At 42.7% G+C, this 27,966-nt stretch overlaps 2 protein-coding genes across 5 annotated transcripts in view; both read right to left on the bottom strand.

The window, feature by feature from the left end:
- actn4 (actinin, alpha 4) overlaps positions 1–428 on the bottom strand; it is a 49,788-nt gene extending 49,360 nt beyond the window's left edge. For all 3 annotated transcript variants that reach the window (XM_079224774.1, XM_079224773.1, XM_079224775.1), the window contains exon 1: positions 141–428. In XM_079224774.1, the coding sequence (XP_079080900.1) occupies positions 141–269 (129 nt within the window). In that variant the 5' untranslated portion in view covers positions 270–428. The remainder of the gene's footprint in view (positions 1–140) is intronic.
- Positions 429–6,129: 5,701 nt separating this feature from the next.
- Positions 6,130–27,770, bottom strand: LOC306742400 (calpain-9; the record flags this gene model as incomplete). Of its 2 annotated transcripts, XM_079224776.1 has the most annotated exons (20): positions 6,130–6,285; positions 6,422–6,480; positions 6,962–7,078; positions 11,083–11,161; positions 11,459–11,527; positions 12,695–12,759; positions 13,573–13,630; positions 14,351–14,425; positions 16,095–16,137; positions 16,269–16,477; positions 17,329–17,486; positions 19,455–19,615; positions 20,809–20,883; positions 21,519–21,610; positions 21,911–21,982; positions 22,182–22,353; positions 23,410–23,543; positions 24,022–24,140; positions 24,883–24,952; positions 27,528–27,770. In XM_079224776.1, the coding sequence occupies 20 exons, from the start codon at positions 27,768–27,770 to the stop codon at positions 6,259–6,261; spliced, it is 2,097 nt and encodes a 698-aa protein (XP_079080902.1). In that variant the 3' UTR covers positions 6,130–6,258. The 2 variants fall into 2 exon arrangements, 1 of the variants encoding a protein (XP_079080902.1); XR_013771070.1 differs by lacking the exons at positions 6,130–6,285; positions 6,422–6,480 and having other exon boundaries at positions 11,409–11,527.
- Positions 27,771–27,966: the final 196 nt, after the last annotated feature.

The following is a 27,966-nucleotide window of genomic DNA, read 5'->3' on the forward strand; positions in this document are numbered from 1 at the left end:
AAGCAGACAAAACGAGGCCCGTACTCTGACCTCCACTCCCCGTCCCATCCCTCCCTGCCATTTTCTTTCCGCCCGCCACCTCCTCCTCCTCAGCCCGGCTCGGCTCGGCCCAGCTGGGCCCAGACTTTTGGTTCCCTTACCTTCCTCTGCTGTTTCTCCCAGGCCGGGTCCAGCAGCAGGTCCCGGTCCCAGTCATTCTCTTGCTCCATGTTCGTCATCTGTTCGCCTCCGGTCGAGGATTGGTTATTAGCGTTGTGGTAATCTACCATATCAGCCCAACCAAACCTGAGTGCGACACACAGAGACTCGCAATTCGTGAGGAAAATATGTCAGATGTAAAGCATAAAACTGAGACTGGGGGAAGAGAAAAAGGGGGGGGAAAGCAACGAGGGCCTAAATAGGAGAGGTGGAGCGAGGACGCGGGGAAGTGTCCGTCTTTCTCTCAACGCTTTCGGTCGTGAGTGAGTGTCTTTTTTTTATGTGATGAATATCCGGCGTGTGCAGTCAGGAAAATCTGCGCTGCCGCTATGAGAAGAAAAAAGCTTTCCTTCGGATCTGTGAGGCTGATGGGAGGAACCGGCCGCTCCTACAGGCGTGAAGCGGCGCCGACAAGCTGCGCGCGCCGACAAGCGACGCTTCCGGTGTGCCCTTTCAAAGTAATTCATGTGCACGTTTAAGCGTTTACATTTTCTTATTTACACCGAAAAACTTCCACAAACACCTCTCAGGGTTTGTTTGTTTTTTCACCCATAATTTTTTTCCCCTCTTACGCAAATGTATTATATTTGCTTGGATAGGACTTAAAAAAAAAAAAAAACACTGCACAGCTCCTCCGTTTTGAATTCTAGATATATATTGTACATATTTATATCAGATGATTTCCCGTTTTTATTGTATTTCTCTATTATTCTAAAATGATTTATATTTTACATATTTCTTTTGTACTTTCTTTTTGTACTCACATTTTTGTTGTATTTTTCTTATACCTTATGTTTACTTTAATTAAAAATGACTGTGTTTATGTTATGCGCCAATAGGACAATAAATATGTCCCTTGTGTGTGCAAACCTACGTGGCAATAAACTGGATTGGGATTTCCTACCAAAAAAACAAGAAGATATATATTTAATCAAATCTTAAAATGTCGCTATTATCCATCTCTCATAATTATATTAATGCATTCTACTTCAATTAGCAATTTGCAAACGGAGTTCATTTGGGGGCTTTTATTTTGAAGGGAACGTCGCGTATGTCACCCTGTGAAACTGTAGTCGTGTGTAAATTGACCCTCCTGTCTCTCGGAGCTTCTATAGGCCTAGACAGCTCATGAATATTAATACCATATTTGAACACGAGCTTCTGCACCAATGAAACATTGTTGATATAAATTATTAAAACTACAGGAATTTGACTGCACATGTTAAACGTACATGTGTGTGTCAGATATAATAATGTTATATATGATTTATGTCTTTATATCCAGCTAACCACCCACCTTCAGCCACCAAACAAATAAATATACCTTTTTTTGTATTGAATCATACGGGGATGTTTGCTGAAATTGATTAGATGGCTCAAAAGAATTTGCCACTAGCCGCCACTGGGCATCAGCATGCAGAAAATACCCTGAAGGGCACATTATTAATTTTTGATCACTTCTTCTCTACTGGAGGGACATCCTAAAGAGTGCTTTGTCATGTTTTTTTCCACTGGAAGGGCATCTGAGAAGGCACTTCATCACGTTTTCTCCACTGAGCGAGAATCCTAGATCTTTATCCCGTTATTTTCCATTGGAAGGGCAACCGTAAAGTGAACTTCATCATGCTTTTTCCACTGGAAGGGCATCCTGAAGACCATTTCATTATATTTACTCCACTAGAAGGGCATCCTGAAGAGCATTTCATTATGTTTTCTCCACTAGAAGGGCATCCTGAAGGGCATATCATTATGTTTTCGCCACTAGAAGGGTATCCTGAAGGGCATTTCATTATGTTTTCGCCACTAGAAGGGCATCCTGAAGAGCATTTCATTATGTTTTCGCCACTGGAAGGGGATCCTGAAGGGCATATCATTATGTTTTCTCCACTGGAAGGGTATTCTAAAGCTCCCTTCATTACGTTTTCTCCACTGGAAGGACATCTTGTCTCAACAGATGTTTTCTCCACTGGATAGGCCTCCTTGGGGGCACTTCGTATTTCCACCATGTGTGCATCCAGGAGGATACTTTTGCTGCTGTTTGTTCAAACATGGGAGTACCCTCCTCCGAGTGTTTGTTTGTGACTTCTCTGAACATCACCAGATGATAGAGGTCCAGAAGATGCCCTTTAATTTAAATGTAACGTCCTGGATTATTGCCACTTATTTCAAACTTTTATCCTTGTAAAATATGAAATAGCATCCAGTGTCTCAGCTTTCGCTGATAATGAGAAAAAAATAAGCTGAAAAGGGAAATTAAATTCTCGATTGGTTGATTCATGTCCAGCCGGTGAACCATCAAGAGGTCAAGATCCAAACAGTTTGAGAGCCGCTGACCCAGAGGACTGACACCCATAAAAACCGAGCCGCCTGAGCCGCGGTGTCATCCATTATGCGGAGGCTCGGGGTGGTTTGGAGGGTGACTGCCTGTCCCCCCCCACCCCCTTACAGAAGTAGGTCATGCTCAGGTTGTCCGGGCCTATTAGCGTCACCGCGGCCCCGACTGGCATATAGGCCCCAGCGGGACCGTGCCTCAGCTCTGATGTTGTCATGTGATGCGCGGCCACCAACAGCTCTGTGGTCGGTCGGTGGCTCATTAGCAGGAAGGAGCCACTTCTGAATGGGCTGAGTTTTGGAAGTGAACAAAGACAAACAGAGCTCCAAATGTAGCTGCTGGTGTTTCTGTTGGAGCTGACGGGGTGTGTGTGTGTGTGTGTGTGTGTGTGTTTGTGTGTGTGTGTGTGTGTGTGTGTGTGTCACAGTCATTACCTTCAGTTTGTTCTTGTGTCCTACAAACAATATGTTTTATATAGTCGTACAACAATTTTTTTAGAGAATCTTACAAAGAAGGACAACATGTCCCAATAAAGTACGATACACATTGTTGTCATGTTTTTCATCCGGTGGTTGAGCCCACGCAGCCCGTTACTCAGAGCGTAGAGGAGCCATGGCTTTTACTTTCATCCAAATAAGTTCCCCATACAAAAATGTAAAATGTCAATGAAGCACACTGAGAGGTGACAGAGGCACAGTGTGTTGTTGGGGTGTGGCTGTCACATGCCATCCTAAAAGTCAGTTTGCACCAACACAACAGCTACCACACTGTAAAAACAAAGTAAGTAAAAGTCTGCATTAAAATGTTCCATCAGTTTTACACGCACACGCACGCGCACACGCACACATACACGCACACTCTGGTATTTGTAACTCTGACTGTTCTCACTTTAAAGAATGGTGCTGGCAGACGGATATTTACACATACCAGACATCAGCAAAGAATAGAGGGCCATTTCTCAAAATATCCTCTGTGGTCAGGTCATTCACACACAGGCAGAGGATGTAGAGAAGTTACGGAGACGTTCTACAGAACCAGACCAGTGAGCAAATATCCGGTATACGTACATGTTCAAATCGTGGAAACAAAACGGACAAGACCATCAAAGGCAATGAGATGTAAACAGACGTTTGAAGAAGTAAAAGTAAGGAGGTATTATCAGCAAAATGTACTAAAAGGACTGAAAGTAAAAGTACTGATTGCGCAGTAAAATTCTCTCGGTCAGTGTTTTACTATATTATACGTGATGTTTCTGGGTTAATATCACCGCTGCATTAATATGTATGTTACATTTTACCGCTGTAGATGTTTTTAACTCCTTTATATGCTGTTGGTTAGTTAATCTACATCAACGCATCATATTCTATAAGATCATCATATGTTTGTATGTTAAAACCACATAGCTCTAAAAACAAGATAAAAACAGCTGTTTTCAGCTTTGTGACAATGCATTTCCAGTTGATCCAAGAAGCTTTTTAAAGAGCGTTTTAGATTAGGAAGTAGGAGAATAACATAAAGGAACTTCATCCTTCCGTTTATCACAATGATTCAAAAACTGTCATCTGTAAAGTAACTAAAGCTGTCAGACAAACGTAGGGGAGTAAAAAGTCCAATATCACCTCTGAGACGTACAGGTGATGAGACAACGGGCCACCAGCTGTCATCCACGCTTCAGTGGTAAAACGCCTCGCCTGGTAGTTGTTTTGTGTGTCTTTGCAGTCGTTACACATCTCTCTCTGGTTTTGTGTCTTTGTGGTCATCCTGTTTCTCTTAATAGTTGTTTTGTGTGTCTTTGTAAATATTTTGGTCTTTTTGTAGTTACTTTTTCCGGGAGAGGTTTTGTTCGTAGTTGTTTTGCTTCTCTTTGTCTCCTTGTAGTCGGTCTTTGTGTGGTTGTTGTTCCCCCTGTGTCACCGTGACTGTGGGTCTCTTTGTGTGTCTTTGCAGCTGTTTGGCATCCTTTTGTCTTTGTTTTGGTCTCTTTGTAGTTGTTTTTATGTCTTCCCGGTTGCTACGTGTCTCTTTGAGGTACATTTTGCAGGTGAGGGTCAAGGAGGAGGGGCGGGGCATGCTCAAGGAAGGTACAAGTACTTTGAGTATGTAAGTACAGTAGGGAACATTCTACCACTGTTTGCAGAGCTCGGAGGATGTAAAGTAGCTCCTTTCAAACAAGCTGCAGAAAAGAAGGGCTTCACACACGTTTGACTCCTTTCTACATTCTTTATCCACGCAGCGTGACGGTGAAACTAAAGCCCAAACGGAAGTAAGGACTTCAAAACCGCTCTAAAGACATTTATTTTTTACAATCAAGTACACGTCATCCATCCAGTCATACATGGATCATTTTGTCTTCAGGCTATCACTTTAGTGCTTTGAGGAATCACAATAATAAAAATAAAAACAGAAATGCATAGTGGAGGACAGTGAAATGATGACTTACTTATGAATCAACTAATATACTTGTTAGCATGAAAATAATACACACAATAACTACTAATAAAACTACTAGAAGAAGAAGAAGAAGAAGAAGAAGAAGTGTTAGGAAGCAAAATAGCCCACAATCTCAGTACTGACCATCCATCCATCCATCCATCCATCCATCCATTATCAGCCGCTTATCCGGGGTCGGGTCGCGGTGGCAGCAGGTTCAGCAGGCCGACCCAGGCTTCCCTCTCACCCGCAACACTTTCCAGCTCATTCTGGGGGATCCCGAGGCGTTCCAAGGCCAGCCGGGAGATATAATCTCTCCAGCGTGTCCTCGGTCTTCCCCGGGATCTCCTACCAGTTGGACGTGCCTGGAAAACCTCTAATGGGAGGCGTCCAGGAGGCATCCTGACTAGATGCCCGAACCACCTCAGCTGACTCCTTTCGACACGAAGGAGCAGCGACTCGACTCCAAGCTCCCTCCTGATGTCCGAGCTCCTTACCCTATCTCTAAGGGTGAGCCCGGCCACCCTGCGGAGGAAGCTCATTTTGGCCGCTTGTATCCGACTATATTACTATATATATTAATGGATGGATGGTCAGTACTGAGATTGTGGGCTATTTTGCTTCCTAACACGTCTTCTTCTTCTTAACTATAACTACTAATAAAACTACTAGAAGAAGAAGAAGAAGAAGAAGAAGAAGACGTGTTAGGAAGCAAAATAGCCCACAATCTCAGTACTGACCAGCACATGAAAAAGACAATGTTGTTTAAAAGTGTCTCACCTTTAAGGGGGTAGTTTATAGTAATTCACATTTGTTTTAAATTACTTTAAGTCGGAATTTTAAAACTTCCATCCCAATAATGGGAACATTTATATAAAAAATACAGTCAGTTTTAGTGTTGAAAACAGTTAAAGGTCATTATATTACACCGCTGGTAATTTCCATATTACTCAGGAGGTGGTGGGGTAAAGTTTCATTCATTAAGTCATTGAGGTGACCTTTGCTGAAGTGCCACGAACACAGTGAATCATAAACTTCACTTTCCCTCTCACTGCTTTGACCCGGTATCTTTCCATGAGTGAAGAGCGTTCTAAAGATGTTTCCGTTGTTACTGTTTGACAACACGATGGCGACACACAATAGGAAACAGGAAACGTCACATGTAGAAGTCTCGGTTTGCTACACTGTACTTTATTTTCATACGCGTGAAGAAAAAACAAACAGACACAGTAAAATCATGCAGGAAGAAGGGAGACGAAACGGAGCATATCCTGATGAATCCGTCTGAGTGGACCAGGTCAGTTGTACATGGTCATGTGGAGCCACTGGAACCAATCAGAGAGCAGAAAATATGATGCATAACTTCCTGTTTGACAGGTGTAATAATGAACTGAGCTGCCACTTCTGTGTTTGTATTCCTACAGCGATAAAGAGGGAGCCATTAAAAAGGAAGGCCCATACCTGTCTGTAGCTCACAGTGATGCTTCCCATCCCCACAATGTCGTACGCTTGGAATTTGTCTGCAAAAGAGGACAAGGAGTAATTGAGTTCTTTCAAATCGCTGTTTTCAAGTGAAGCCAAAAGTGTGTGTGTGTGTGTGTGTGTGTGTGTGTGTGTGTGTGTGTGTGTGTGTGTGTGTGTGTGTGTGTGTGTGTGTGTGTGTGTGTGTGTGTGTGTGTCATCGTCTCTGCTGCTCTCTGCTCTGACCTCCCGCCTGAAAACATCTTTCTCCTCGTTCTCCTCTCATATCTCCTTCCATCCATTTTTTTCCCTTACACCTCCTCCTCTGTTCCTCTTCTTTCTTTTTCCTCTGATTTTTATATGTGTCCGCGTCACATCATTGCTGCAGATACAAGCTGCCTATTGGGGGAAAACAACTGCCCGTCGGTCGTTTGCAATGGTAATCACTGTCAGGGGATGTGTTAACCCCCCCCCACACACACACACACACACACACACACACACACACACACACACCCACCCACACCCACACCCTCTTACGGGTCATGCTCTCCAGCTTAATCAGCAGGTACAGGAAGCCGGGGTAGCTGATGGTCATGTCAGGCTCCGTGTACCGCAGTCCGACCAGCTGCATTATCAAATCGTCCACTACGATGCCTGTGGAGCCGAGACAAACAAACAAGAGGCGGGTTAGAATAAGTAGCAGCCTCACAGCGTAACAATTACATAGTAAGAGTAAAAGTCTTTTCATATACAATATGATCGGATTATTATTACCATAGCAGTGATATCAATTGAACCCTGAACTATATCTTGTTTAAATAAATGTTCATCTGAAAAGTAACTGAAGGTGTCAGATAAATGTGGTGGTGAAAACTATTATGCAAGTACAGTAGCCTACTTGAGTAAATGTACTTAGTTACTCCAGGCCGCAGTGTGGCATAGACACAGGAAGACGACTGATATTTGTACTAACTTACTGGTGTTTCACTGAAGGAGAAGTTTAAGTCACAGTTTAAAAAATGTCCTTGATTGAAAGTCAAAAGTAGCGCTCCTACAATGACTTCCTCCTGAGGTGAACCCAAGAGCCAGGGAACGGTCACGCCCAGTGCAAAGCCTTTCAAAATAAAGTGCACCAGTGAAGGAAGGCCGCAACACTCTTCACTGACTGTTGAGTCACTGAAGTGGTTTCGTAGTTATCCAGATTTTGAACTGTGGAGAGTTTCAGTGTAAACTTACGTACTTATATCCAGTGGAAGAAGTGATGTGATCTCTTTACTTCAGTAAAAGTAACGATAACACAGTGTAAAAAATACTGCATTACAAGTAAAAGTCCTGCATTCAAAACTTGACTCAAAGAGACAGTCCAACTTGTTTTGTACATACAGTCTAATACACAGTACACTGACTATGGATAAGTAATCCATATAATTATACAAAAATCCATATATATTTTTACATTACATGTTATTTAGCTGACGCTTTTATCCAAAGCGACTTACATTTTTTCTATACATCGTAGACACAGCAACAGGGAGCAATATTTACAACATTTTCACTGCTTTATTTGCCGTCAGGCGTCCCTTTCTTACGGAAAACTAAAGCTGTTCTCTATTCTCTCTCTAAAGTCACAGAGCACATTGGACAACATTTATTTATTGATTTTAACTTACAGTTTAACTCAGGGTTGTCGGTCTAGATCAATTTGTGTGTTTGTGTTATTGTGTGACTTTGGTGTTCAAAACGGTGAATTCAGACTCACCAAAGCCACACAATAACACAAACACACTAACCAATGCAGCGGTGGAGGTGAAATTAATGTTTTTTTTGGTGGCTTTGGAGAGAGCAGAGATAACAGCTTCAGTTTTCTGACGGCAAGGTAAAGCGGGAGAATGTTCTAAATATAGCATCCACTAAAACTCATATTGATTTTTGTCTAATAATAGATTGTTCTGCTGCAGCCACCATCGTATTAAGATCCTTTAACAACAAATAAATAAGTCGGAGTTATTAATGATGTTATTAATGTCTGTAAACACACACACACAGGCAATATCGGCACTGCACCTCCGAAAATAATGACTTAATAAACAAAGAAAATGAGAACTTGATCTAATAATAATTTCATTACTTCTAGTCTAAAAGTTCTGTATGTAACCAGCAGGGGGAGCCAAACCACTTCTCTTTATCTTCTCTATAATTTCAACTATATCCACAAATGAAGTAGTCAGATATTACAGTTTTTTCTGAATGCTTAAACACTAACAGTGATTCTTGAAGCACGATTTCTGAAACCATTAACACTTTTAGCCAATGCATTTACCAAGTGTGCCAAACTGAATGCACGTTCTCTGATTTACACTCAGTTTATAATTTTATAACAAACTTTTTGCAAAACTGTAAACACAAACCACTGCTTTACACTCAGTTTGCAATTCATTAACACACTTCTAGCAAAACGGTAAACATTGGTCTCTACATTGCTACACTATTTTGCCAATTGCTTTTCCACATTGACACATGTGAAAACACTTTTAGATAATGAGTTCACTTACAAATCAAAGCTTGAGCACTATAAATAGGCCACAGGTAAACATTTGGTTTGGACAACAATGGAGGCCAATATTGGACAGAGAGTAAGAGGGGTGAGAATTAGAGGAGGACGTGAAGAAGAAGAAGGAGGAAGAGGAGGAGGAAAAGGAGGAGGAGGAGGAGGAGGAGGAGGAGGAGGAGGAGGAGGAGGAGGAGGAAGAAGAGGTGAAGTAGGACGGGGGATAAGAAGAGGACGGGGAAGAGGAAGGGGAGTCAGGAACACAATAACTGATGAGATCAGAGCGACTGTGGTTGACCATGAGGGAGGCTGGGCAACGGGTTCAACCAAATCTGAGCCGCTATACTGTTGCAGGTATCATCCGGGTATTTCGAAATGAGAACCGGTAAGTAACTGTAAGTGCTGTAGACTTACTGGTACAGTAATATGGACTGTCCTTTCATCATGAGAAGGATCTATCACTTAAACCATTTACGTAAATGTTTTTACAGAACTGCAAGAAAACCAATATCTGGTGGAAGAGGTCGACTGTTCACCCCAGAGCAGGAGACCCACATTGTAAATATGGTCATTGCAAATAACTGCATCAGACTCCGAGAACTGCAGGCCCACATACTAGCAGATAACACCATATTCCAAAACGTCAACAGAGTGAGTGTCTCTGCACTGTCTCGTCTACTGAAACGCAATAGGATTAGGATGAAGCAGCTGTACAGAGTCTCTTTTGAAAGAAACACATACCGTGTAAAACAACTGAGTTATGAATATGTGCAGGTAAGCTATACTATCCTATCATTGGTACTGGATCTGGAAGTGAATGGTGCTACATCATATTGACTGATCCCTGTCTTTTCGTACTGTGCTACATTGTTTTGTCTCTTTCAGAGAGTCATGGAGCTAGATGCAGATGCAGTAAATCAAGAGCTAATATATGTGGACGAGGCAGGTTTCAACCTTGCAAAAACAAGGGGTCGCGGCAGAAACATCATCGGAGACCGTGCCATCATCACCGTCTCGGGACAACGTGGTGGCAACATAACAATGTGTGCGCTATTGGTCAAAACGGCATCCTTCACCATCATGCAATCCTAGGCCCATACAACACTGCACACATTATCACTTTTCTGGACAACCTCCACAATAGACTAATTCCCAATGACCAGGGGCCAGAGCAGCTCAGGTACGTCATCATCTGGGACAATGTTAGTTTCCACCGGGCTGCTCTGGTCTGCAATTGGTTCACAGGTCACCCAATCTCCCCCCATACTCTCCGTTCTTGAATCCTATTGAGGAATTCTTCTCTGCATGGCGTTGGAAGGTGTATGATGGCCAGCCCCACCAACGCATACCCCTTCTACAGGCAATGGAGGAGGCTTGTGGCGACATCGATCAGGGGTTATGCCAGGGCTGGATACGGCACTCCAGGCGATACTTTCCACGCTGCCTAGCTCAAGACAACGCATGTGATGTAGATAAAGTCTTATGGCCAGACCCACAAAGAAGGCGAGATTTTGCCTCATTTTTTTCTGCTCTTTTTTTTTCGAACACAAATGTTATTGTTTTCTTCTACTGCACTTTTGTTTGTTGTTTGAGTGTTAGGAACAAAAATTTAACTTTTCTTATTTGTACGCATTTGGATACGTGTGTGTGTGTGTGCATGTGTGTTTACTACACAGAAAAAGCAAAAGCCACAAGTGTTTTTCATTTATACTATCAGTGCGTAGTTGTGTGCTTATTCAAATGATGGTTTGTGTGTACTGTATTGACGCAAAAACTAATGTTTTTTTTGAAGAGTTTTGCAAGAATTGTTTGCTTTTGCAAGAGATATATAATGTTTTGCTGGTTTGGTGTAAGGTTTTGTGGTTAGTGTGTAGAGTTTTGCAAAAATAGGCTATAGTGCATAAGCAATCAGAAAAAACTGTAACTAGTGACTTGAATGAGCTGTGTTTAGAAGCAGACAAGAAGAGGATAAAGAGAAGTGGCTTGGCTCCCCCGGCTGGTTACATACATAACTTTTTGTTCTTCAGCCCCCTGTAGACTGAGAAATGGATGAAATGTGAATGAACTATTAACTGTATCGGTGTGGCTGTGTGTGTCCCCTCAGTCCTACCTGCTTTCTTCAGAGCGGGTGCCACCTCTTTGTACTCCAGGTGGTTTGTTTTGTTCTTGTCAAACATCAGGAAGATATCCTGAAAAACATAAACAAAATGCCATGTCTCATTACATTATGAATAAATAGTGGGGCCCATTTCCGCAGAAAAGGGTTTTGATCAACTGATGAACAAGTGGAGCAAGTTTTTAATGGTGGCTCTTAACATGCCTTAATGAAAGACTTAACATCTGCCCTCTGATGGGCACAGGTCAATTAAAACCAACACATTTTCATTTAATTATATATATTGTTTTTTACAGTCGATAGGTATTTATCACACATACACATCACACGCTGCTGTTTTCATGTGACTGGAGCGTGTCCATAATCTCACCGTCCATCTCCTGATCTTGTCCCACAGACTCTGGAAGTCCGGCCAGTTCAGCCGAGCGTTGCCTTGGCTCTGGAGGAAAGGTCAAGGAAATAAAAAGGAAAGGACAAACAGGAACGAGCCCCAACAGTGACTTCTCGTTCTCATTCTCTTATTTTACATTTTTTTAATATATATACTGTATATATGTATAAAGTCAATATTGATAAGTAAATCAATCAATAAAACTAAAACAAATGCAGTCAAATAGTAAATGAATGCTCCCTCCAGGGTCAGTTTTAATTGAAAGAATTGCCAGTTTACCTGTAGGAATATTTTGTCTGTCTTGCTTGCTTTACACACAGGCGTTTCTGTTATTTGGTCCACCCCCGTTGGTATAAACGGGCTGGACAAAATAACAGCGAACGAGCTGTCACCAAGATCCTTTATTAGTATTCACATATGTAGAGAGACTAGAGAGGAGTAATAGTTCACTGTAATTCTTTCTTTTGACTAAAATATCATAAAAAAAAGAGCGTCAGGTCTTTAATCTGAAGGTCCAGGGTTCAAGAAAGCTTTAAGTTTCCTCAGAGCTGACAGAAGTGTTCGTCCCTCAATTCCACATCGATGCACAAAAGAAAAAAATAAAGCTTGTTCGCGATGAACAGCCTGGAAAGTAAATCAGGCAGCGGACAAGGGTTAAGTCTCTCAGTTTCCATCATCCTTTAATTAAAGAATATACAGGAAGTGCCAGAGAGTGTTACATCCTGATGGAAGATTGATCTATTGTTGTTGTCTGCTTCTAGGATTTTAAAACATGTCTCACTCAAACAGGGACTTGAACCCTGGACCCTCAGATTAAAAGTCTAATGCTTTACCAACTGAGCTATCCAGGCTCTTCTTAGCTGCATTTTCCAAGTTAATAAAAGCGTGGACCTGCTCTCTGACAGTCTGCTGACAATATAAAGCCTCTTTGGCCTTCCTCACGCACTCGGCTCTCTGAACTTGATGTCTACAATGTATTGAGAAGGGAACTCAGAGAGAGACTTAAACTTTGTCCAACAAAGACAAAGTCAGCTCTCTGACTAAAGAGCTTCTTCACGTCAATATTGCACCCTTTGCTTATGACCAATGGTGTGAAGTTCCTACTGTTTACCACTTAAAATGTCCTGAGTGTGCCTGATAGAAACAGATCCAGATAGATAAAGACAAGACAGGTTTATTACAGGTGACGGAAATAACGTTATTTTTCAAGGATACATCCACGAGCACCACCAGGCTCTTGCAGTGCTCCAGGGCCAAGTACTTCTCGCTGCCGGCCAACACTGAGCACAACGGGTTAGACCGTCAGCGGACACTCTAACATGCATTATATCAACATCACATGTGAGTCTGAATCCTCTTGGGGAATATCCTTGCAAGCAAAACGCCAGCAGAGTATGATTTGACGGGAGGGATCTTGTTTTTTTCCCCCTTTATTTTGATTTCCTCGATGGAGACCGAGGGACCTAAAGGAGCTGCGTGTAGCATTCAGTGTGATCTAATGGCAGAAATGGCATATAAGCTGTTTTCTTTGCTGTCTAATCAGCTGAAACTAAGAACCGCTGTGCTTCTGTTAGCTTAGAATGAGCCATGTGTATCTCGATTCAGCCCCCCTCTTCATATCCCGTGTTTCTACAGTAGCCCAGAACGGACAAACCAAACACTGGCTCTAGAGAGAGAATTTTTTTTTTTCCTGGCACACGGGAGAAGTTTCAGTTAGCTGCCATCTGCAACTTCACCACTAGATAGCTCCCGGATCCCACACACTGGCCCCTTTAAGTACATAAATCTATTAAAGGCTGATTCACTGACTATTTAGTGTGGTGACCTACTGTAAAAATGAATCGTCTGATACTTAGCTGTAACCTCATGAACATGTGTGTAAAAAGATCAAAAAGAAAATATACATTTTACCTACTTCCGACTGCTACCTGTTTATAACACCATAGTAAACATGTATATGTATGTATATAATCCTGCCTGTATTACAGTTAATTTATCACAGTATCACGTTCTTAATCCTGAAGGGCGTTACAACTCGTTTCTGTCGGAAGAGAACAGAGAGGAAACAAGTCAGACAGAGGATGGCCACTGACCTCCTCCCTGTAGGGCCTCGGTCAGCAGGCTGTGGAGGTGCACTGGTTTGCAAAGCCCCTTCAGATGACACAAAGCAGGAAACATGTCACAACACGAGACATGCACGTCAGTCATTGCAGGTAACCTGTGGTATTTGTGTCGAACTGCTGGGAGCAGCAGATGGGCGGGGTTCACCCGCGGACCGCAATCTAAGAAGTGTTATTAGTCGTCGTGATGTCACCTCATTGGTTTGCTGCGGTTTTGAAGACTCAAATTCGCTGTTTTGGCGCCATCTTGGTTGTTGTTTTTTTGCAACCATATTTGGAATGTGGAGGAGTGACGTAGTGTATATGGCTCTGGTAGCAACCTGTCAATCACAGTAAGCCCCGCCCTAAAGCATACCGTGCTTTATGGTCCGTTTGACTCTAAATGGAGCATAAATTACTAAATGAACGTCATGCTGTATTCAAGAAGACTTGAAACTAGAGATTGAGACGAAACTCATGTTTACAATGACAAAACAATGTTTACTGGGGGAATAAATCAAGAGAGAAGTAGAGTCATTTTCTATAGACTTATATACAACCAGACTTATTATTGCAAGCAGAGGAGTTGCCCCCTGCTGGTCAGTAGAGGGAATGCAAATTTAAAACACTTTCTTTAGATCTGTGCCAAGAAGCCCATGAAATAGCTTTTAAAAGAAATGTTACGATTGTCTAAACTGTGCGGGAACAATCTGCCAGAACGAGGTGTGTATTTAACTGACAACAGACTTGTTTTGACTTGATGGCGCCTCACCTTGTGGCAGTGCTTCTTGAACAGCTGTTTGGTAGATTTCAGTGAAGGAAGAGCAGCCTCATGAGGAAATGAATGCTGCAGGAAGAAGACAAAGGACTTTACTTTCACAAACACAAACTTCCTCCTGTACCTTCTAACCGCATGTTACAGTTTAATTTTTATGTGTAGGCCTTTAAAAATACGATGCTTAGATAAACTAAATTCACTCTCCAATTAGCATTAGAATCGGTCGGCGGCAATCGGCGCGCAAAGCATGCCGGTTAGATTTGTGTCCGACTTGCTCTGACGTCATGCACACGTGATCAACGATACTCTCACGAGATCAAGCCGGCCGTCGAGTCAGCCGCCGCATTAGCTCTTCACAGACTGCGTGGCCCAGTGCATGATGGGAAACGTCTGGCTGTCGCCACATCAGAGAGCTGATTGGCTCTTAGATCTAACAGCAAACACCACGTGTTGGAGAAAATCCTTATTTTATGTGTAGTTTTAATACTAAACGCTCGATTGTTGACTATTCGTCTCATGTTTAATCTTAAAACATATCTTGTGTGGTTGATAATACAAAATCGCATGTATATAACACATAAAAAGAGCAATGGATGCAGCTACACATACATTTCTACATAAATATATATTTACAAACACATGAATGAATCCAAACGTGATCTGTGAACTACAAGTAGACAAAAGTTCGGAACTAACAGGAAGTCATTTGTTCTGTGACTTCCTGTGTATACTTTGAAGTCAGCTGAAAACTGTCCGACTTGATCGCAGTTTTGTATGCCTTATGCTGCGGCCGCCTGCTCTCGTCTGGATTCTAGGCTAGGCGCAGCTCTAACGAATGAGCCTAATATTTTTGCACGTATCTGCTCCTTCCTTGAGGTGGAAGGTACTGCTGTGACTTTGTGTTTCCTGTTTCCCTCTGAATTTTCATTCTTCTTAATACAACGTCGATGTAAAGGTTTACAGAACCGAGCGTGTGAGAAACACTAACAAGAGGTTTTCAAACATCAATACTGTAAGTTTTGGAAGTATTGAGTTTTCATAGAGATAGAGATAAAAATTAAATAGAAGTGATATTTAATGGAAGAAAGAGCCTGGATAGCTCAGACGGCAGAGCATCAGACTTTTAATCTGAGGGTCCAGGGTTCAAGTCCCTGTTCAGGCGGGACTAGTTTTAAAACACTATAAAAGGGAAATCTGTCAGCAGATAAATTTTGGCTTTGAAAACCAACAGTGAACAGCTTGAGTGTCGTATTTAATACTTCCCGGGGGTTTTCTGAGCTTATGCATTTCTATTTTATTGTAAATCTCTGCAGCTATGTGAGTAGCTGTTATACTTTCTTTGTGTGCCAGTTACATTATATGTAACACTTGGATGTGAAGTGGAATTGAGGCCTAACAGTGACTGTGATGCAGATTACTTGTGTGACTGAACCACCACGGAATCTGAAAACGAGCATAATGGACTGACAGATGGCAAAGTTTTCTTGTTACTAACTGCAGAAAATGTTTAATTTGACTATTTTTGTGAACTTTGCACTGTTTACCATTCGGTACTGTACATCATTATACTCAAGATAGAGCTGCCGATAAATTTACTTTCTAAAACATGTCTCGCCTGAACAGGGACTTGAACCCTGGACCCTCAGATTAAAAGTCTGATGCTCTACCGACTGAGCTATCCAGGCTCTATTTACAGTCATTTACAGTAAAAGAAAAAAAGACAGCATATGTTAATTACCTCTGTTAATGGAAGGCTGTCAAGTGGCAGTTTGCGGGCTGGACTAAAAAACAAAACAACACCACATTAAATCATCATATTAAAATCATCGTACTCCCCAAACTTGAAACACGCAGTTTAATTCTTTTTTTGTATTTATTTTTTAAGTTCCTAAACCCTGGCTGCGTGACTCACATGGCAGCGTTGCCCTGCTCCGTCAGCACCCGGAGGAGGAACGCTCCCTGCTGATTGGTCTCGGCGGTTGAAGAGATGATGATGTAGCGGCCCGGTGGGAGGGAGCCGCGGAGCACTACCTCCCGCCGCGTGGAGTAGTTGGGGCAGCAGAGGACCGGGCGGAGCACGCTCAGATCCTCAGGGGACAGGTAAGTGTTCTTGGGATGGGCCTGGAGAGACAGCACACACTTAGAACACACGGACACACAAAGTAGTGAGCAACAAGGCTTTAGTCTTCCTCACTGTGAAACGTGTCTGAACAGGCACTTGAACCCTGGACCTATAGATTGTCATGCTATCCAGGCCCTTATGTAGCATGGCGTATTAGAGCCGTAAAATATAGATATATATATATATTACGGGGCTGGTCAATTTGAATTTGTAGTTTTTGTGAAGGAGCCACATCACCCATCAATCACACTGCGGTCAGGCCAGCAGTCACTTGCATCTCTGTGGTCACACACAGTTAAGATGAAACCACAGCTCCCTAGTATGAAGAGTAGTAATGAGCTTTTAGTGGACTTCAGGAGGAGCCCCCCAACACTACCCCCCCGTCCCCATACACCATGCACTGTGTCTGCGGTGGAGACCTTCAGGTTTCTGGGATCCACAATCTCCCAGGATCTGAAGTGGGCCACCAACATTAACACTATCCGCAAAAAGGCCTAGCACAGGATGTACTTCCTGCGCCAGCTCAGGAAGTACAACCTGCCTCAGGAGCTGCTGATCCTGTTTTACTCCGCCATGATCCAGTCTGTCCTCTGCTCTTCCATCACTTTGTGGTTTGGATCGGCCACCAAACAGGAGAGAGACAGATCACAACGAATAGTCAGGTCTGCAGAGATAACTATTGGTTCCAGCCTGCCCTCCATCCTGGACTTGTACACAAGTCAGGCGCCTTGTTCAAAGACCTCCTGACGGCCAGCAGGACTTGAACCAGCGTCCCTTCATAATAATAATTAATAGTTAATAAACGTATGTGTTTTTGTGTGTGTTTTTGTGTGAGTGTGTGTGTGTGTACCGGGTAAATATGCAGGGCTATAGCCAGGTTCACGCCTCTACGTCTCTGGTGTTTCTGCATCAGAGCCAAAACGAAGGAGCAGGTCTTGTGAGAGTTGGCTGTGCCGCTGTCCACCTCCGACAGGGTGAAGTAGTACTGAGGGTTCTGCCAGAAAAAACCTAGAACACACACACACACACACACACACACACACACACACTATTAGTACCAGACTTTACACTGCATTCCTCAGCCTTTAACCCTAAACTGATATAGAACCACTCCTGCTCCTTCGTTCCTCACTATGAGAACAGCTCATCAGCACAAATGTTTTAACCGCTTTTCACATTTATACTCTCAGATTTACACAACATGCACTAGGAGTTAATGCGCTATGGAGACATGCAAAGCTCTTCTCGTGGACGGCCATCAGATTCAGTTGTGCACCGGGCTCCAGAACGGTTAAATCGGATCTTAAAGTAGACAGACAGACATTTTCTTTATGGTCCATTCCATCTCATTCCATGAGATCAGCGTACATCTGCCTGGTCAATAACGAGCTGACCGATAGTTACCAGCATACTTATGTTGCGAATGAAACTCTTTGGTCAGGATTTTTATTTTTATCTGATCCCAATATCTGCTTAGTACAGCGTGAGACACATATCATGGCAGAGGGAAGAAAAAGATCCAAAGTGAGGCTACAATTCACTCCAGTAGATGCTGAAAACTCTTTTTGTATCAAACGCAGTAAAACCCTCACTAGTGAGGGAGGAAACAGCAGCTTTATTAACATCAATCTGCAGAAATGCTCTACTGTTTGTTGAGCAGCCGTCCGTCTTCGTCCGCTGCAGGTAACGTTAAGTGATGTCATACGAGTTTCATCAGAAGAAAAGGACAATCAATGAAAGATAATCACTCAGCTAATTGTTCAGCTGTGAAAGAATTATAGAGATTTTCAAACTTTTTGTATTGCTTGAATAAATATTTTTAGTTAACATACAAGAATGATAAAACACTGACGATTCTTTTCTTAATTAATTGCATTTTCTTCTCACAAAATAATCAAAGAGAACCAATAAAAGTGCCAATAAAATCTCCCTTTTACCTGCACGATTTTTTTTTTTTATTAGTATTTGGATCTGCATTGTTCTCAGATTTTTATCGCCAACGACTGAAGAGAAGTAACCGTGATGACACACACGGTACTGTGGCACTACGTTGGTAACAGACGAATAAACGTGTCTCAGCTCGACGTGTCTGCATCTAATCCTCAAACCAGACAGATCATTAGCATTGCACCAACACACCTCAGTGGGCGGGGCTTACAAAAGGGAGGAGGGTTATTTCTGCCGGCAGTCCTGTACAACGAGGTCAGAGGCTTTACATTTTCAGATATTTGCTGTTGTGTAAATAATGGCCCGAGGTCTGTTTGAACAAAAACACAGGCACAACAAAAGGACCTGTCTCACATTAAACATTTTAGTTATTTTATTATGAAAAGGTTGGCGAACACATTGCTGTAAATGTGCGAGCTAAGATGCTCTTTTTCCAAATCAAACTTCTCATTGACCTGCTGAGAAACATTTTCCTCAATGAGACGTTTATTATTTCTGGTTGACTTAGCTTTGCTGTATTTCATTGAACTTCCTTACTATATATGTTTTACAAAAAAATCCTTAATAGAATAGAAATGATCCTTTATTAATCCCCTTGGGGAAATAATTCTCTGCATTTAACCCATCCTTAATTATTAAGGAGCAGTGGGCTGCCCTGTGAGGCGCCCAGGGAGCAACTAGGGGTTAAGTGTCTTGCTCAAGGACACTTCAACATGCGAACTATGGAGATCAAACCGGCTACCTTGTGGTTACTGGACGACCACTCATCCCCCTGAGCTACCAAAGACAATGATTATTATTATTAATACATTGTGAAACAGTAACAACAGTAAATCAACTGCAAATGGGAGCAGATCAGAAAAAAATCAATTCTGATTAAAGGAAATTTGCTACTAAAGGTTTTCTTCCGTTTATAAAAAGGTAAATAAAATAATGGTGACATTTGAAGAGTTAATGGTGCAAACACAGGTACACAGAATGATAAAAACACAGACGTGTGTCATCATGGATTGCCATGTGTCTTATTACCCCCTTGGGCGGAGCCTCCCGCCGTGGTGTTTGGCACCCAGTTCCCATGATGCATCACACAGCACCAGGGCCGCACGCTGGAGCCTGGTTTGCTGAGAGCGTTCGTCAGGTGACACACCTCCATCAACTCAAAGTGCTGCCGGAAGTCTGATATCGACATCCTGATGAAGAGAGAAATAGGCCAGTTGTAGATGCCCTATGATGACCAGCAGGGGGCGACTCCTCTGGTTGCAAAAAGAAGTCTATAAGAAAATGACTCTACTTCGCTCATGATTTATTCCCTCAGTAAAGATTGAAACATGAGTTTATTTAGTAAGTCAAATACAGCATAAAGCAGGGTATGCTTTAGGGTGGCGCTAACTTGTGATTGACAGGTAGCTAAAAGAGCAGTATGCAGCTCCTCTTTTATGATGAAACTCCTTCACAGTCCAAATATGACATCAGCTTGAATCTGCTGATCCGCCGATATTCAGTATAAATATGCGATCAGCACATCTGCATTCATGCCTTCTGTGACCGGAGGAGAGCTGGTAACCGTGGCAGCATCACTGACGTCCAACAAACGAAGGTTACATTCACTTACATTATGATGCGTTCAGGCTCTGTTCAATGAAAATTAGTATTGGACAAAGGTAAATTATAAACGTTACAATGTGTTCATAGTAATTTTGTAAAAAGCAGTGTCGGTGATGGTCTTCACAACAACAAAAATAAATATTAGAGATAAATTATGAGTTGTTTAAAATACCTCTAAACAGCTTATAATACATCATTAAAAAAATACTAATGACTAGATTTGTTTTAATCAATAAAAACACAATCTTTTATTTCCTACTCATTTGAATTGTGTGTTTTTATGAAGAAAGAAAAACTATAAATTACTAGAACAAAGTAAAAGGATAACATCTAGAATTTGTTATGGTTAACTGACTTCAGAGCAGTTGAAAAGGTTTTTGGGAAGATGGGAAACAAATAATAGTCTGGATCCTTGTCGGCAAGCTGCTATAATAAAACAACAAAGGGATTTGTATCTGCCGCTATGGATCATCAATGATTGGCAATTCAGGGATTGATCAGGGATCTCTAAAAGCTATATTTGCTCCCTAGTTTTATGATCCGTACATATGTATATGTGTTCCATTTGTAAGACGAGCTCAAGTAAAACATGAAAACATTGTCCAGCTCACCACTCCTCCAGATCACCAGTCACAAAGTCACATTCCGTGCGACAAGGTAACATGACGGCTAAACTGACTTGTTTTCCTCATTGCGGTTAAGCCTCGCATGTCAAAGACTTTTGTTCCGTGTTTGCTGAAGGCGGACAGCCAGAGAGAGCAGCGATGAACAAACTCACCAGAACTCCCCGTCCTCCCGTCTCACTCGGTCCAGCCTTTTCTGCTCCTCCATGCTCACCGTCTTCCACTCTGGACTGAGAGAGAGAGAGAGAGAGAGAGAGAGAGAGAGAGAGAGAGAGAGAGAGAGAGAGAGAGAGAGAGAGAGAGAGAGAGAGAGACACACACACACACACACACACACACACACACACACAGGGAGAGAGGGGAGACCTTTACACGTATGCCAAAAACGAACGGGTCAAATGTGTACTTTTCAAATGTTACTACACTCCCAGAAAAAACATATTTTACTATTACTTACTTATTTTTTACTTTATATTTTAAATATGTATTCCTACATTTGGAGTACTCCTACCTGTTTTCCTACTATCAGTACTAATAATAAATAGTAAATGTAAAATATAGCAAAAGCACATCCTGCATGATGTATAAAAGTACACTTGCAGGATAGTGCATTTCAGAATTATATATATTGAAATAGTGGATTATATTATTAAAGTTTGATGCATCAATATATATATATATATATATATATATATATATATATACACACACACACACACACTTGGACTGAGACAGACAGACAAAAGCAAATGCACAAAAAATGTTACACTGTGTACCTTTGAAGGAAAATTTTGATTCATCTTGTAGGTTAACTTCCTTGTGAATACATTTTCCTTTAACAGAACTTTAAGCTGTGTGTACCAACCCTTTCAAGTCGCTCCAGGGCCCCTCCCACTCTGTGTTGCCCCAGGGGTTGAGGAGCCGCACCAAGTCTTTGGTGCCGTGTGCCGTCTTCACCTGGCGGAGGAGGACAAACAGAAAGAGCAGGCCAACATGAACACTTACAAACCCTCCAGGTACATTTTCGTCACTAGTCGCCTCAGTAGAAAGGCTTCCCTTCTTCCTCCCTGAGGTGCACACATCTCGATTAAAATAAAAGAAATTAGAGGGTTGTGATCAGACTTTTTGTTATCCAAAGCATGCTGCTCCCAATATAAGTATATAATATAGCATGATGATAATATTTTAGGACCTTATTTAGTTTGAGGTCAAGTGCGTCCCTCAAAAATAGGAATGTTCATAGGCATCTTTATTTACCTCCTCTACTGCAGTCAAAGAGTAGGCATGTCGGTACATGATCCCCAGTTCATCCCTTTGCTCCAAAGGACCCTGGAGGGGAAACAAAGAAACACATTCGCCCACCCGCTGTCAGGACACACCAAATGTGACTCATCGCCCACAGGTAAACCTTTCATGGGAACATGTTCTGCTGTGCCGTTTTCTCAACGGGTTGCGAGGAATTAAACTAGACCGAACACGTCGATCCCTTCAGCTTCCACGCCACCACTAACCTCCCCCCGTCCCGTACCTGGCAGTTAGCACAGTTGATGAGCGCTCCTTTAGCCAGCAGGTCTCCGAGGAAGGCCGGCAGGTCTCGGGGCAGTGAGGAGATTTTCAGCACCTCGGCCACCCCGCCCGTCATATCCACCATGGCCTCATGAGGGAAGCCCATGTCCAGAGCTCTGTAGCCACCTTTCAGCCTGGGAGAAAAGACACAGTGAGGATGGACAACATCAGAGAGAGTCCAGTTGGTAAACAAAAAGGTGAATCACTTGAAAAACAAAAGGTCGTGGAGAATCTTATTCTCTAAGAAAATATAGGTGAACAAACAGAGTTTAATTCGTAGAAAGGTCGACTTTCCAGTATGTTTATATTCTGTCTGGTGGCATAGAGAGGGAAAAGTGTGTCGAGATGAAAGGACTTGAACACTTCCCTGCAGAAGAGACCTGCTGAACATTTGATTTCATAGAGCTCATTACTGCACTTCTAACTGCTCACTGCTTACTCCAGATGGTAAATGAAGGAGAAAAGCTGACAGACAGGCAGGTTATCCACCGTACAGTCTCGAGTCTGACAGCGGAGCTGCAAGGCATTTTTTTAAACTCATAGGCAGATCGGAATGGAGATATGTAGCTGACGACTAGACCCGCCCCTTTCTCCTACCAAGATTCAAGACTGTATATAAGAAGTGAACGTCGTCATGGTGACGTCACCCAGTGGTTTGTGGACGGCCATCTTGGATTACAGCCGTTGCCATGTTGGGTTTTTAGCAATGAACGGAAGTTTGCAAATTTGGAAGTCAGAGAAGTGACGTAGAGTGCCGTATGCGACTCTGGTAGCAACCTGTCAATCCCAGTAGCCCCGCCCTAAATCACATCCTGCTTTATGTTCTATTTGACTCTAATTGGAGCATAATTTACTAAATGAACATCATGCTGCATTGAAGAAGACTTGAAACTAGAGATAAAGACCATCAACTCACTCATGTTTATTGAGGAAATAAATCAAGAGAGGAGAGTCATTTTCTCATGTACAATCAGACTTTTTTTTGCAACCAGAGGAGTCGCCCCCTGCTGGTCAGTAGAGAGAATGCAAGACACTTCCGCATCGGCAGAACCAGAGGTTGCCTCCTGATTCAAGCTTGAGGACACTGAAGTGTCACAAAGCAAAGCCTCTTATCCCAAATAAGCTCTTCTAAATGAGCAACGTTTCTCGAGTACACACACACACACACACTCACTCACTCACTCACTCACTTGGCGTAGGCCTTCTCCAGCAGGGAGCTCCAGAACTCGTGTCTCTCTGGGGAGCTGAGGTAGATGAGCTGGTTATCCCGAGTCGGCAACAAGTCGTCAATCCTCACCTCCTCCCACTGACCGTACTGCCAGAACTACAGATAGGGGGTGGGGATTATACATTGCTTTTCGTCAGTGTCCTTGATTATTTTGAACCCCATGTCTGTATCGCACTTCAACCCAAGTCCCAGTGAAATTAGAATACATTTCCCCAGTTTACACCCGTGTCCCAGTGTTAATTGATCATTTATCTCTGGTCTTTATGCTAAAAATGTACCATTACAAGTGTGAAAGGGTTTAAAATGTTTGAGGAATCACCCTGCACTCTACAAATTCATTCTCTGGGCGTTTCAGGAGCGATGTGCATGTACGTGTTTGGATATCGGTGGCAAACACTTTGTTTTCAAGTCCAAACCATGGTCTAATTCCTTCAAGGGAAACGTTGCAGATATTCAGTTGCAGTGCGGGCGGGACATGCAGATGAATGTCCGCCGCATGACGCCAAAGGACCAGCAGAGATTGGCTGGCTGCTGACATGTAATGTGACACAGAGCTGGTTAAAGAGGTAGTTACCCAGAAGATGAAGCAGCCCTTGTATCCGTCTTGGAAGCTCTGCCCCAGAGGCATGACCTTCTTGAGCAGGAAGCGATGCAAGGAGAGGGACGCGATGGCAGAGAGCAACCAGCAATCATCTGAAGGACAAAAGAAGGTTGGACAGGTAGGTCAGGTCTTCAGGAGGGGGCGTCTGCACTTCAAGCGCCATGAACTGGTTCGCACGTTTCGATATTAGAGGCTCCACAATTCGCAGCCGTCTTTTGCAACAAAAATATATTTTACACAACTTGTGGATCCTCAGTCGTACACTTGCCAGATTTGTCATCGGGAGACAAATGTGAATGAGAATCTACTTTATTGGCCAAGTATGTGTGCACAAGCAAGGAATTTGACTCCAGTTTTTGTGTGAATCCCCGAATTGCTCCCGAGGGCTATGATTGTTGAGTTGATATACATCAGAGCCAGATAAACTCCACGGTACAGTTGTGTGGTGTGAACTAGGCATAAAGAACGCGACCGCAGACGGGGCTCTTGTGTGCACAAGTGTGTGGCTAATAGCTGTATGAATAATGATTAACCACTGGAAAATAAATCACATGAAGTGGACCAGTGACAGGAAATCCAGATGCAAACACCTGGAGCACAAACTTTACTGTTTGTTCTCGTCAGCTGCCGGGATCAAATATTGATTTTGTTATCAGGTCACGAAGAACGAGTCTTAGCCGTGTCCCATGAAAACTACACAGACACAACGAAAACGTACTGGAGGGTAAACTTAACTTTTAAAACTTTGGTTTCTACTCAACTTGTCTTGAGGAAGGAACGGGCCTCGTGTGTTTGTGGACTCGTCGTCTCTGAACAAACACTGTTACTACTTACTGAGCTTCCCCTGGCGGACGTCCAGGCGCGTGGCTCCGTTTACGATGAACTGGGCCGTCGAGGTGAGCTCCTGGAGATAGAGAGGAGTTTGGTGATAGCTTGAACAACAAAACACAAAAAAAGGAGGAGAAGGAAACAGGGAAGAAGCGAACAGTCACATGTCAAATAAAACAGGATTTAGAGTGAACAGGGAGTGGCGGCAAATGAATAAAGGTACTTTATCAAGAGTCTTATCCGGAGTCAGACCTATATAATAATTTATTATATAGATATTATTAATAAATAATAATATCTTACACAAGTATTAATTTTAAAAAAAATGTGATGATCTCAGAAACAGCACTGTAAACTACAGCCCCTCTGGAAAAGCCTCTCGTTCGGCACAGTAATAAACCTGCAACCGAGTGGGTTTCGAACGCACCCTGTCGCAGCAAAACGGGTTGAGCCTCGATGGCGGCGGCACATGTTTGTGTCGCCAACAACAGCCTGCATCCACGAGGCTCAGGGCTCAAGGGAACACATGGAGGGCAAGGCAGGTTCGAGAGCAGCGGGAAATAGAAAACAAGCAGGCGTCTCTCGCCTTTCCTTTCTATTTACTGTACTATCAAATCAAGACAGAAAAAAAGCCCCAAAAATAATCTTTAAATACAGAAAATAGTAATAGAAATTTGCTTTTGCTGTAAACTTTTAGTTATTTACTTTATTCCCCCCGCAGTCCTGAACTCTTTTGGTTCCTTGTTTTGAAAGGTACATTCACCGTAGATTCGCTCATATGTCATAAGTCACGCCTTTTGTGTCATTATTGTACCAAGTAAACTATCTGTGATGTGTGCTTACAGGATGTATATCTGTATGTGCACGAGTGACAGTCCACAGGACCAATAGAACCGAATTGATGTCCCGGATTGAACACGGTGACTGTGCCCAGGCGAATCGTTGTTTTAACTTCAGTGTGTGTTGACGAAATGTGACCACAAAAGAAGATTGACAGATCAAACACTCGGCCGATGAATGACGAGGACGCCATCACACAGCCTGATAAGTAGAGACAGAAATCACTGTCATAACAAATGAAAACAATTAGACAGTCCTACTGGTGTAAACAGGTGACACCAACCAAACATGTTAGGGTTTGTGCTTTAAGATTAAAAGGGCCAACTGCCAGCTTCTGTATTAATTTTCATCCTATTATCGTGTCATTATCTGCCTTTGCACAGAACACGTGTGCACATTATTGCTTTTTGTTTTGTTTTATGGAAATAGCTTCTGAGGAATTGGTTTTGGGGAAAGTGAACGAAGTAAAGTGGTATCAATACACGCTGCGCACAGCTAATTCACCTTTGTGAAGCTTGTTCCGTTTTTATTTGTGTTGAGAGGTTTGGGTTTCCTTCTGCAAGCTTGTTCACCCCTAGTCCATGAAGTAACTCGGCAAAGGAACCTACTCGTTGAACTTTATACAGTATAGTATTTAATCCGTTTTAGAGCTACGTGGTGCTCATAGGACAGAGACGCCACAAACATGTGATGATTATATAGAATATGATGCCTTGACGTAGATTAAACTAACCAACAGGATATAAAGGAGTTAAAAACATCTACAGCAGTAAAATGTATATTAATGCAGCAGTGATATTAATCACTAGCTTTCCATAGCGACGTCGTCAGTGAGACAACAAACACAGAGCGACTTCCTCCTCTGCTCAGGTGCTTTACGCCACTCTACCTTTACAGGGATACCAGCCCTGCTGGCCTTTGTTTGTGTTTGTTTTCCCTCTATGTATTGAACAATAACACACAATTCTGAGGTATCTGAGGACAGGTTTACATTTGGCACATGGTTACAACTGGTGTTCATGAATGTCATGTCAGGTCTGCCTCAAAAAGATATCCCTGTGTGACTCACTAGTAAATGTGATCTTCATGAGTCTGTTACATCACTTTTCTTCAATGGCAGCAGCTTGATCTATAACCTCCAGCACTCTGCATTTACCCACAGTTTACAGCCCACTCAGTGGTGGTAGATCATTTACTGAACAGGGGCTTCCTGCGTAGATAATTACGAGACATAGAGTACACAATAGTACTACACCACGTCATATACAAACATTAAAATGCAGTTGTCATGTCAATGCATCAACACATCTCTGTCGACGCATGCCAATAAGAAGGCTCAGATACGTACATTTTGCTTTTAATTTAATCTTTAAAAATAAATACAAGACAGTGGATTGTTTTTCCCCATCCTGCATTCAAAATATTAAGTAAAAGTACAAAAGCAGATAGTTTAAAATATATAAATTATACAGAATGGCAGAATGATTTCAGAATAATATATATTCTCGGATTATAATTATAGATGCATTAATGTGTTCATTGCAGCTGAAAAAGGTGGAGCTTGTTTTAACTACTTGTTAGGCAGCCTGGGGATGAATCTCTTTAGATGTATATGAATCCTTTATTACAACATCTGAATATTAATCTCCAAAGGAACAAAAGGTATCCAATACATGTAGTTGAGCGTATACACTGCAGTGTATCCCTCCAAAATGCAGGCCTCGTGGAAAATACAAATAGTTACGCAAAGTACAAGATCGTCGTAAGTAAATGCACGTGGTCACATCCCATCACTGCATCTTTCTCTCTACCTTTGGTCGTTTCCACTTGACCCCGGCTTGCATCTCGAAGTCCCCCAGTGGGAAGTGTTGGTCCACGAACAGCCCGTCCCGGCCGACGTCGTTGCTCTCCGGCAGCCCGTCACTGCTCTTCATGAGGTCCGCCAGCCAGCTGCGGGACTGAGACCCGAGCAGCTCATCGGAGCAGATCGAGTCCACGTCGTCCTCCAGCGGCGGGAGGGAGCCTTCGGACGACACACTCAGCGACTTGATCATGGCGGAAAAACGATACGCGCAGTCTGAAACTGAGCTTTCCGACTTCCTGCCCTTCACTTAAAGAAGACGAGCAAAGACTCAGACGCCACGCCCTGTTCGGTAGCTCCACAGGTGAGTTCGGTAGCTCCACACTCACCTGAGCGCGAGGCGAGTGGGTGGGGCCGAAGTTTCCAGTCGAAGTACATGTGTTTTGTTG

The sequence above is a fragment of the Taurulus bubalis genome, assembly GCF_910589615.1.
Source record: "Taurulus bubalis genome assembly, chromosome: 10".
In the NCBI taxonomy this organism is placed as follows: Eukaryota; Metazoa; Chordata; class Actinopteri; order Perciformes; family Cottidae; genus Taurulus; species Taurulus bubalis.